Source organism: Pollicipes pollicipes, unplaced genomic scaffold (assembly GCF_011947565.3).
Source record: "Pollicipes pollicipes isolate AB1234 unplaced genomic scaffold, Ppol_2.1 Scaffold_6138;HRSCAF=7277_pilon_pilon_pilon, whole genome shotgun sequence".
In the NCBI taxonomy this organism is placed as follows: domain Eukaryota; kingdom Metazoa; phylum Arthropoda; class Thecostraca; order Pollicipedomorpha; family Pollicipedidae; genus Pollicipes; species Pollicipes pollicipes.
In genome coordinates this window covers 14,349,791-14,362,102 of record NW_023596818.1, presented here as the reverse complement: position 1 = coordinate 14,362,102, position 12,312 = coordinate 14,349,791, and the positions used below count along the sequence as shown (strand labels likewise).

At 49.4% G+C, this 12,312-nt stretch overlaps 1 protein-coding gene across 1 annotated transcript; it reads right to left on the bottom strand.

Moving 5' to 3' along the window:
• Window positions 1-9,224: 9,224 nt before the first annotated feature.
• LOC119105340 (techylectin-5B-like) lies at window positions 9,225-10,393 on the bottom strand. The gene has a single exon (XM_037228809.1). It carries the CDS (start codon window positions 10,341-10,343, stop codon window positions 9,225-9,227), a length of 1,119 nt encoding a protein of 372 aa, XP_037084704.1. The 5' UTR covers window positions 10,344-10,393.
• Window positions 10,394-12,312: the final 1,919 nt, after the last annotated feature.

Sequence of the window (12,312 nt, the reverse complement as noted above, 5' to 3'; positions counted from 1 at the left end):
TTCATTGTTTTAGAAGTCCTTTGTGAGTTGTTCTGACCAAAAAGGCGGTACCTTTTTGTCTTGGAGAAAATTAAAGGTAAAAGTGGCACCTCTGCTACTTCCGGGGGGGCTCAACATATCCTCTTCGACAACGCTTCTGGCTCTTCTTCGCCAGGGTTGTTACCAAAAGGCGAGAAAGAGGGCCGCGAGAAGTACGTCAGCATGGCTCAACGAGAGGGGCGGCAATGACTACTTCACGATTCTGTCACTAGGTGGCAGCTTTTCATGCTTCTCCAAATCAGATGGTTAACCAAAGTTGTGTTTGACTTAATGTGAAGTCAGAATTGATCCGGACTGAACGAGGTTCAGGTTTAGTCAGGTTAAAATGCATGCTAATGATGTTTTCTTGTGATTTGGAGTGTGAGTTGATTCAACCAGTCGTCAGCGATTTGACTCGAACAGAAACGCAAGCGCATGGCCCTCAAAGTCTGACAGCTTATATGCGACGCCGCTATTGGATCAGTCGCAGCTGACGGCATTTATCATTGAGATCCATAGGCAGATCCTGGGGGACCACGGGGCCATGCCCCCCCCCCCAAACCTCTGAGAGTATGTTCTGCCCCCCCCCAAAAAAAAACATCCCCAGAACTTCATAGAAGTTTCGTCTACTTACCGTCTGTTTTAACTTTAACTGTTTCAACTGTGTTGTTTTAACTCCTGTTCAAAATTCAAAAGCATCGCGGTGCTTTTTTCGGTTTTGAATGGTGTCCCTACTAGGTACTCGCGAAAGGCACCATGCACTGGACCTCTGATCCCACACCAGCCAGCTGGCGACGAACGGTTGCCCTCTCCCCCCCCCCCCCCCCAAACTCCGGGCTAGATCCGCCCTGTTAAGATCACCATCGTTTCAAGTCCTTTACAAGAGACAAGACAGGGGTAGCCTGCACACAAGGCTCTCTATCTCACGTGTCGACCATTGTCATCGGAAACCAAATTGAAATTCGAATCAATTCCGAAAGTAAGTCATCTTTTTTCTAACCGAAATTAGAGCTACGTCAAATTTACGCCGCGCTGCTTGGCGTCAGGGTCGCACTCAATGCCAACATCGCCAATCAGGATCAAATTCCCCTTCGGTTCCCCTGACGTGCAATCAGGTACAAGTCTGCTGTCAGTAGGCGATTCATTTCCGCCAAGATAGCAAGCTACGCAAGAATATTGCTGCGAGCGAGGATGCAAGATGATTAAGTCGTGTTTCAGCTACGGCGGAGGAAAAAGCTGGACTCGACAGGCTGTAGATATGAAACGGATAGTTGTGTGGAGTGCGAATGGCTTGACAGGCTCGGCTCGCTTGTCAATCCCCTTATAAGCAAATACATCTCCGACCGCCCATCGCTGCCATTCCCGAAGAGCCCCTCGTTCGCTCATGCAGAGGGCGTCTATCTCGTCCGTTTATCATTTGGGGCAAAGACAGCACACGTCGTCCCCTTGCTTTTGCCCCTGGGGGCGGCGAGACGCTCTCTTCATCCCCACTCACATTTCGCTGAGCACGTCCGTGAGAATGGTGACAACCCGGACAGGTGCAGTCAAGCTTAGTACGAACTGGACTGAGCGACGACAGATGCTTCTGGCGATATCATCACGCGCTCGGGTGTGAGGACAATTTGACCCCCCCCCCCCCCTTCAAAGGTTTTCCAAAGGGATTTTCCAGCAGCGCGGCAAAGAAACGTCAAAGTCTACAAGGCTGCAGACAATTGAATAGTGGATCTTGTGGTACGTAAAACTAAATGTAATTTGTAAGGTCACTGACTCATGGTAGGTCAAAGTCAAGCTGTGGCTGCCAGTGAAGGTCGCTTCTAGGGAACGGTTAAGTCTGATGCAACAACGAAATGCCAGACGAAACCATGCATCGCTGAGATGATTTCTTAGGCAATAAACCAATTAAATCTAGAATGCGAGCAAGTCTTATTGACCTAGGGTCAGGTATGCGGGTCAGACCGAGGTAAAAACTATAGTTTTTTTCGGGAGCCTGCTTCATGGGATAGCTTCTCGTTCTCATTCCAATATGTATTACTTATATAACCGTTACTATTTTTGTATTTCTTCTTTTCTGAAGTTCTGGATCTTTCATGGACTTTTCATTGTCAGAGTAGATCACTGACTGAAGATAACCTTGGTTTACATTTTTGCTTTGGGAACAAAAGCAGTCGTTTCGTCCAGCCTAGTGCATGACGCCCATTCAAGCAACAAAATAGAAGTAATTTCGTATGTTTTTTCACCTTGACCTTCTTAACGTCAAAAAAGTCAACGACGTTATTAAAAATCAGTGATCTTTGCTTAGACCGGTATCTAGGTACAATAAGATTTTATAAGGAGATCTGAGAGCACTTTGGACACCAATCAGGAGTTCGAACTTGTTTGCCTTATTTCATTCCAAGGTTATGGCCTAGGAGCCTAAAATTTTGTCACATTGAGTTCTTATACAAACCAACACACTCCGAGCATTTGGTGTCTCTCGGTTTCTTAATGTTTGAGATATCAGGTGGTCAAATTGATCCTCTCTCCAACGGAGTGAAGGGTATTCAACCGGCCGCCCGGGCGTGTGCGCTTTTCGCAGCACTTGGTTGCATCCGAATAAGACGTGGACGATCAATATGGCATGCAATTCCTTCCACCTTCGCTCTCCACGCCTGGCTCGGCCTCTTGGACAGCTGCTGGCCACCGATTTAAGCTGGATCAAATGAGCCTACGTTGATCCCTGCTGGAAAGTGGCAACACCAGCCTCTCTGACCTAGTGCTACTGGCTGTGTTTGCTGATAAGTGGCCGCAGCAAGAGTGTGTAACGCGGCACGTATCCGCGTGCGCCGGCGAGGCTGTCGCCTTACTATGACGTGGGGCTGCTACCAGGCCCTTGCTGGACCGAGTCGCACGACGACCCGTTTTCCCGCATGCGGATGTAGTTGAAAGAACGGTTGCCGGGCGTGGGCTGCGTGGCCGGGAGGCATAGGAGAGGCACTCCGCACGGCACTAACCGCAGGCACGGCCTCAGCTCCAGCGTCCAAAGGCCACTGGCTAATGCACTTTCCGTTCCTGGGCCCCTTTCTACCTGTGGTTGTGTGGTCGTGAAAGCCATATAACTTGCTGAAAATCATCAAGTAAGGCAGCAAACTCGTGTCGGGTGACATCAGATAAGGAGGTTACAGTAGAATCGCCTTTGTGGGTGACCGAGAGAACGCAGCAGTGATAGCCAGATGTTGTGTCCAGTAAGCTGATCTGAGTCTACTTTGCGGCGCGCGGTTTGTCCCTGAGATGAAGCCCACTGGTCTGGTCGTGACCTTCTTGTTCTTGTGACCTATGATAAACAGTGTCATTTTGAACCCATAAACATATTTTGGCTTTTCCGGTCGGTGAAATATGTGTGCATTCACTTCATGCTTTTAGAGACGTTTCGCCGCATGGCGTCAAATACAATGTGCATGCGATTACTAGGCTGAAGCATAGATAGGCAATATAAAATATACGAAGACAAGCATAAATGATCGTCTGCTAAACACCGACTCATACAGAGGCTTCTGTTTGATCAAAATGAGATCTATAAATGGTCTTTAGAAGTTATTATTCTAACGGAAAATATTTGACTTGTTTCAAGTTGACCCAAAAGCCAAAATATAACATTGTGTTGACAAACGCCATGTAATGTGCTTCTGGCGATACATCAACACCGAGGATTTGCGTATTTGTATTCGTTTGAAGCTCATCCACAGGTGGCTTTCCTGGTATTTGGCCCGTTGCCACGCTATGACGTCAGTTACTAAAACACGCACGAACTCAATACGATAAATCTAATGCATGCGTATTACAAATTAAAGATATGCTTCGAGGTTCATGGGGGCGGAATGAGCATGCAGAATTGCATACAGGACGAGGGCCAAGAGTAGCACAGACCACCAGTATCTGGAGAAACATTCACTTGGCCTCGAAACCCGGCGCTTGACTTGTCGTTTGCCATTTGAAACCAGTGCCTTAAATTTTCCCAAGATGAAATCATAGTGGTGGTGGGCGGCAGGCCTTTCCAAGTTGACGCGGCACGGCGAGGAAATGCCCGCTCGGTGGTCTCCTGTCGGCTCCTGGGTACGCGGGGGAGATGTCGGCATAAAGGGGCGCGGGTCTCTTGGTGAAGCAGAGCACCGTGATTTGAAAACAGACTGAATAGTGAGGACAATGGCTCACAGCTCTGCGGACTAAAGCGAGGACAGTGGCTCACAGCTAAGCGCTTGAACAGTGGGAACAATGGCTCACAACTCAGCGGACTGAACAGCGGGTGCAGTGGCTCACAACTCAGCGGACTGAACAGCGGGTACAATGGCTTACAACTCAGCGAACTGAACAGCGGGTACAACAGCTCACAACTCAACGGACTGAACAGCGGGTACAATGGCTCACAACTCAACGGACTGAACAACGGGTACAATGGCTCACAACTCAGTGCTTCAACAGTGCGGACAATGGCTCCCAACTCAGCGCTCTAAAAACTTACAGGACGTACCTTTCCTCCTCCAAGTTCTGCTAGGACGCATATTTCCTCCACCAGTACTATCAGGACGTTCCTCTCCTCCACCAAGTCATATGTCATGCTATATGGTGGTCGCGCTCAGCAGCAGAAACTGTCTTGGCGGCAACATTTGCGACTTGTTCAATTTACTTCACCAGGCATTTGATCGCTCACCCATTAAGCATCGTCAGTATGAAATATGTGGGAATGCGTAAGCGTTGACAATAATTTTGAAGGCATCAGGTTCCAAGAAATGCCTGAGGCGATACAACGAGATTAGAAATAGCAATTAAAAAAGTATGCATGTTTACATGGTCATGGCGACGTGCTTCTCCCACCAAAAGCCTTTCGTTTACAATCCACCAAGCAATGTGACGTCTCGTTCAGGTCTGAGTTTTTCCATCTATTGATACCACAAACCACAGCTTCTCTTTCTTTTCTGCTTGGAGCCTTCAAGGATAAAGCCGTTCTTTGTCCCTTACATAGATTTTGAGCTGAACCAAGCCTGAAGTTCGACAACTGACATTATTGACGATTTCGAACGTGTCGTGACTTACTTGTTGAGAGGAGCATGGCTCGGGAGCTGGGCGCCATCTGTATGAGATGATGTGCCTGTGTGACAGGTGACTGGGCAAGTCTTTTTTTGAATGGGTTGTACAAGTGGCCATGGAAGGACTATCGATCCCTGGGGCACTCCATAGGTTACTGTTTCAGAGTCGTCAGTCGACAGGGGTGGTGGTTACATGGTCAACGCCTCTTAGCGGGATGGATGACGCTCTACGGGTTTTGCCTCCATTATGCCACTCACGCGCCTCGTCCGGCTGCACACGTGGGCTCCTCGAGAAGCCACAGCGTGCTGTTGCCTGCCAGCGGACGCTGGGCGGTGGTGGGGTGAGGACCGCTGGGCGGGTGGTGGGTGAGGACGCGTGTGACATCAGCTGTGGAGACTGTCGGGCCGCTGTCTGATCTTGAAAGCGGAAAACAACGGGCCCATTTGACGTCATGACGTCACCATTATGGTGTTGTATGTCCTCCTCAGTGGTTGGCGTGGTCTATCCGGCCTTCGCGATGACCTCCCAGCTGACGTCGCCAGGACCGTGGTCGTCAGGGCACGCGCATACCCTAGCATGTGTCAAAGCTCGTGCCGTGTCATGAGATGTCACGTCGCGTTTGAAGGAGGACGGCGCGGGCGATAAAGCTTCAGCGAAAAACTCATAAACAAGATTGGAAAGTAATAATCGCAAGCCCTGATATGATATTTAAGGGACAAATTCGGTGCGGATGGAAAGGTAATGAAACAAACAGGCTTCTTTTTTATAAAAATGGCATCATAGGGAGCCATGCGCGGTGTCAATCCTTAAACAGGCTCAGAAGCAGACACCTTAACAAACACATGCTATAAGCAAACAACACGCACCCATAAGAAGGAACAGGTCCATAGATCACTACCAGATACAGATGTTGTCCGAAGTCGGCACTGTAAATTAAAAAGAAAACGGAATGATAAGGGCTTTCGAGGCAGGCCACTGATAGCCGGACCTTGAGCCTGCTCCCTGAAAAACGGCAGTGCAAACTATGCAATTTTAATCGTGACGTGTGGGCGCAGGTTCCGTAAATGAAAAGGTTTCGACACATTTTATTTATAGACGACTAAAGAATCAAAAACTAACATAAAAGGTACCTCGACTCCGATCCGTGCTTTCGACGATTTCGCGTAGTTCGTAGAGTTTGTTCTGTTTTATGACACTATGTCCAGGTCAGTAAATTAGGTCATTCCTGCAAAAAAAACAAACCCAGAATCTTCAATGAAGTTTACAGCCCGTGCTACAAAATTCATTCAATTCGTTCGACTTCAACCCGACTTCATCACAGGTTTGGTCAAATGGTTGACTCGTCTATGTAATCTCACGAAATGAAGCTTGCCGTTGAGACATATAATTTAAGTAGCGATCAACCCAGTATCCCAAGTAACCACCGATGGAAGGAAACGCTTGCCCAAACAAACACTTACCGCTACCACTGACTGAGAAACTATTTGCTTAGCTGTCGTTCAAATTCGAATGACATGTAGTTAGCTTCAGCTTGTTTACATTGTTTTAACCCTGCCATGATAGGACTGCTATTTCCTAGGGAGGAACAGGGAAGTTTCTTTTGGTCCAGTGGCTAGCTGTCATCTGGTGGTTGAATTAATGGGTTGGTGCACAGATTGAGTACATAGTTGAGTATAATTGATTTCTAGCTCTGCCACTTAATGGAGCCAAGCACGCGTGTCCTGATGGGAAAAGGTTGGGTTATTTTACATACGTAACTCAAACCGACATGTTATCAGCCCAAACACGGCCTTAGATTTGGAGGAAGGGGAAAATATTTATTTGATGACGGGATGGTTGCGGAGAAGAGGGGGAGCAATATTGATCATCGTTCCTTCTCCAGGCCATGACTCGCACAGGCTTTACGCCTAATAACGACTCGCAAGTCTAGTGTCATACGTCTATGGCTAATCCTTGTATTTCATATAAATGCTCTGACTTATTACTTGCCGTCGATCGTAAGTTACACAACGGTATGCAGAGAAATTTCAAGACGGCACACGAAATAGACCAGCCGTATCTAGAACGGGCAAGCTTGTTGCATTCTCCTTTTTACATTCATATACTATATCATTTGGTTAACCACTATTCCGCGTGCGAAATTACTGAACATTTCTCAAACGTAATCTTTGTCGTTAAACTGTTATTCCGCGAGTGAAACACGTTTGCCGGTCGCGTTCGCATAACCTTTGCGCAGTGGGTCACAACAGCAATGGTTCCCTGATTGTTCATAATATGCAGTTGAGTTGACAAAACTACTTTATTTGTAATGGTACCTTGACGGCAATGACAAAATACTCAGTGAATTTAAAACCCAAGCGGGCTCTACCTTTCCTAGATATTTGCAACAGGATAAGGCCAGTGTCGTAAATCGGAAGGCGACGTCCATGATTACGGCTGGCATTATCTAACAGTAAATGAAATCGCATTATATGAAACCACCTTTTTGCGGCCTATACGAAAGGTGCTTGTCTCGTAATCCAGCGGCGCTGGGTCCGAGTCACAGACCGAATGCGCGTTGTTTGGCTCGACTGACATAGAAAGGGTCAGCAGGTAACTGACTAACGAGGATCAGCCCAGGCCCGGGGCGGTCGTGTCGCAGCATTGAACGGCACATAAAACTCTCTGCAATTCTGTCTGGCAACGCGCGCAGGCAAAATTATCTATCCGTTGAACTGAACGGAAGAAGTTGGGCAGTGGGCTCACGGTAAACGCAATAAGCGATGGTTATCGGGTACCCCTAAATTTAAAGCCAGCTATGCAAAGCGTTCTGAATGAATGTTTTTGATAAGCCCCTTCAATCCAGGGTTCACACATATATGTCCTTGTTGCTTTTGATGTCCTCGGTTGCAACTGAGAAGTCATTGAATGGCTTTATCCGTGTTATCTGTGGCATCTGTGGCACCTGTGAGGCAGCTGCAGAGCACTCGCTCAATCTGTGGCTCATTGTACCCCAAATGGTTTTGCTATGCATTCCTTTAAGCGGACCTGTTGAAAGAGAACCCTAATCAGACTTTTCGACAACAGCCTCTAGCTTCTGACACTTGTGAGATAGAGTTCGGTGATTTTGTTAAACACCGTGTTTAAACACAATCCAGAATTTGTGTATCATGTTGCGGTCACTGCCGGCTCTGTAAGGAGTGTTTTGGGGCATGTGGCGGAGATATGAAGCATTTTCGTAAGTCGCAATTAAAATTGACACAAAGTGCGCATTTCCATGCAAGAAATCATATCTCCCGGATGGCCCATTGAGGCGATACATGTTGACATGTAAGTTGGAGCTATGGTTAATGCTAGCCGTGTTTGCAGGATTTTGATACCACCTCTGTTGGCTGTTGCCTCTACCATTACGAAATCTACTTCTTTTTAAGTCTTAGAAAGTAGGTCATGCCATGACAATTACATTTTCACAATTTTATAGTAAATATTATTTTGACTGCATACCCTTAAACTCTGACAGTCAGGACCAAACCTGCTCGTGAGGCCATTATTTCATGTGGCTGTCACTATGATAATTATCATACTACGACAAAGCGACGCACGACATTCGGCTCAACGTGGCGAACTGTTTCACATCACACTAATAGTGAGGGCAGTTGGTAAACAAACCATCTGTCAGTTTCACGCTGTATTCCCCAGCTGCGGCAGATACACGCGAAATGACAGAGTGTATTCGTATGTGAGAGTACGTGCACACCAAGCAGCCATAGCCTTATTTGTTGTATTGTGATGCACGCTTCTGTGTACTTGCAGCTGGCCTGATATGGCCTTTGAAGCCGAAACGTCCGAAAACCACCAATCATCAGTGTCCTTGTTATGCGCATGATGACTTTGCAGATAACTGTATTGGAATTGCATCAATACATATTTACAGATTAAAATGATGTAGCAATGAACATGCTGCAGATTTCAGCAAGGTCTAAAATGGCCACACTACAGCTGACGGGCTAACCAGCGCAGCCTGCAGTCGTAGACATTGTTTGCCTCACGTTTGGAGAGCCATCGGAGCTCCTCATCGCCTTCACGGCCTGCCGGGCCTCCGGCAATGATGTCTGCCGCTGTTGTCAGAGACCATCCCGCCCAGCAAATTGTTGACAAAACTGAGGTTAGCTGACGCCAACGATTATTGATCTCATCTCCGGGTCTCCTAAGGCGTGATCATCCGGTGTAGTAGCCCCCTGAAGTGTTAATGGGATCGCCAGCTGGGCTGAGTGCAGGCGCGCCGGCCTGGTCTTCATTTCGGTGCGCTTCAGGGAATACAAGTGACCTCTCCAGCCTTCCCATGACGTGCCAATCGCGACAATGACGCCGTCTTCATTGGCCGGCGGCGTGCTTTCACGCAGATAGATACCATTCAGGTTCGCCAAGTGGCACGCATTATACCACCAGCCGCCGAAGAAGTGGTTTGCGCAGTCGATACCAGCCGATGCGTCGTTATCCCTATCCTTGGTGCTGAATTGCTGTTCGCTGGCGTACGCCATCGAGTCTCCGACGTCGCCGGTGAAGTTGCCCAGGTGCAATCGGTACTGGTCTGCCTCGCTGTCCACGATGAAGGACGCGTAGCGGGCGAATCGTCTGTCGCCGTCAAAGTCCTCCAGTTCGATTCGCAGCTCCTGTGGCTCGCCATAAGTGAGGCGGTGGAGCAGTTCGTTGCCGAGCCAGAACTGGCCGGATACGTTGCCGAAGCCGTCGCGGTAGCTCTGCCAGTCGCGGTAGAAGTCAAGCTGCTCCGTGTCGTCGCCACGCCGCTGGAACACAGTCCAGCCGCCGCCAGCCGTCTCCATGTCGCAGAACACCCACGCAGACGACATTCCCCGCATGGTCATGACGTACGGTCCGCTGGAGTTAATGCCTCGATCCAGGAGCCGGCTGCAGCCGTCGATGACGCAGCAGCCGAGCGTGGTCAGCTGCGGCGAGGCGCAGGCGCAGACACCCTGCTGGCAGGAGGCGCCCAGCTCGCCCCGCCAGCACTCGTCGGCACTCAGGCAGTGCTCGCCGAGCGCGGCGCGGCCGTTCCTGACGAAGGCGGCCAGCGCGGTAGAGGCGGCGGTGCTGCCGCCGCGGCGCGAGGCCAGCCGGCAGTGGAGCCCGCCGCCGGCCGGCACCAGCTCGGCGGCGGCGCAGCCGCGGTCCACCAGGCACAGGTGGCGACAGTGGCAGGCGGAGTCGGCTGGCCAGCTGGCATACACAGCAGCAGCCGGCGGCGACCAGTCGACGGCCGTCATATGCCAAAACTGCAACTGGTCTTGCCAGCCGACGTGTCTCCGCAGCGATGGCTTGGCGGCGGCGGCGGCGGCCCAGAGTGTCACCGGCAGCACCAGCACCGCCAGCGCCCTCTGGAACGGGTGGGGACGCCCTGGAAGTGTGAGAGGGGCCACCGTCAGAGACAGAGTCAGAGTCGCCAGCTGAATCTAGGACATGTGGATGCCTAAGGGAGCTGTCTAAATAGTAATGCGTCCGGGTAAAGCACACGGCGGAACGCTGAGTCAGTTCACCCCAGACATTTTCCACATGCCTAATTTTAAAGTTACAGAAATTCCATAGAGTAGAAACTGAGAAAGCTCTGGGCCAGCAACCTTTTCTGCCCCCCAAGAGTGCAACCTATACACATGGGCTCCCATTAGTCGGCGCCTAAAAATATCGGTGACAATATTAGACGATACTAGTGGATCATCACCAATACAGGACGGATTGAAGGCAGCATGCGACTCCCCATCAGTCCTCCTCATACTCCTACGCTTGTCGTGTGCCTCTGCTCGGTGTGTTGGTGTGATAAGCTTGTGTGTGATAGTGTGTGATATGTATGTGATATTGAAGTGACATGCTTAAGGAGATCTCGGTCTATGTTCAGCGCTTTTCCAGATTCGTTATTAAGCGATGGGTTTTTTCTCACTAGATGCAGCCGCAGTGCCAAGTATTCACAAGAGATGAAAGGATGTCGCTGGCTTAGTTGAATTACGCAAAACTGGTCTTACAACCAGTAAATAGAAGGATAAAAACGCCGAAAAGCAAGAAATGAGTGATTTCGAAGAAACCACACGCCACTTAAGACATTATCACGCCACCAAAATCTGCAAAGTTGTTTGGATGACGATACTTGGGTGTATGTAAGCTTCCTAAAAGATTATGCTGTCAGTTTCTCAAAGGTATCGATGAGATCTAGAGCTGACTGCTTAAGTTTGATGTATTGCAATGTTGTTGTTCAACGAAAAGTATGATCTCTGTAGCTTAGCAGGCGGAGCGCCAGACTCGGCATGGGCTGCCGCCTGGCGTGGCAGGCCGCTCAGACGGCATTGTTTGACTTCCAGAATCAGTGGTTACATAGCTCTTCCAGGACGGCCGATGATGGCTGGCCTTGGGAGTACCAGGCCAGGACAGCGCTGCCCTGCCGCGTCGGAGCGGGGACCGCCTTAAGAGTACCAGGTCAGGACAGTGCTGCCCTGCCGCGTCGGAGCGGGGACCGCTTGAGAGTGCCAAGCCAGGACAGTGCTGCCCTGCCGCGTCGGAGCGGGGGACCGACACATTACAGATCCCTCTGCACTGTTCGGCTTGAGACCGAGCAAAAGGTCCTCAAAACCAAATTACAACATTGGGGTGGTGGGGTGATGGTGTTTACAAGCTCTGCTTGAATCTGCTTGGTCTTAAATCCTCCACCAATCCTAGCAAAATATTTTGCCATTTTTATCCGACCCATAGGTGTTGCTGTGAAGCTGGTCTGGATGGGGGGGTATTTCACAATATGTATGCGTCATTTCGATTAGTTTGCGATGCATGCAACAAGTCCAGTTCTCATGCTGAGGTTTTCAGGTTAGGTTAAGGTCTATTTAGCAGGTGACCCACGACGAATGCAGCGAGACAACAGCAGGACAGCCAACAGTGGCTCGACTTTATGTGAACAAAAATAGCTTTGAGCTGGTTTTGTCAGCAGCGTGAGTTCAGAAGTCCTACACTCACAGTTAGCTGCCTTCATATGCCAGGAAGTACCGGTGAGCGAAGTTATTAAGCAAACAGCAGCTATATTGCCAGTACTAAAATCGTGATAAACACAGATTGGACCTCGGATACTGCCAATGCAGCGAATGTTTGCCTGATGCAGTCGTTTTCTCAGTACCTCCTGGTATCAGAGGTACACCTCATGGTCGATACTGTCAGAATAAGAGCTTTGAACTCATAAATATACTGTCTTGAGCCGGT

Excerpts from the sequence above, each read along its gene's own strand:
- LOC119105340 (XM_037228809.1), bottom strand. The coding sequence starts at position 10,343 with ATGACGGCCGTCGACTGGTCGCCGCCGGCTGCTGCTGTGTATGCCAGC.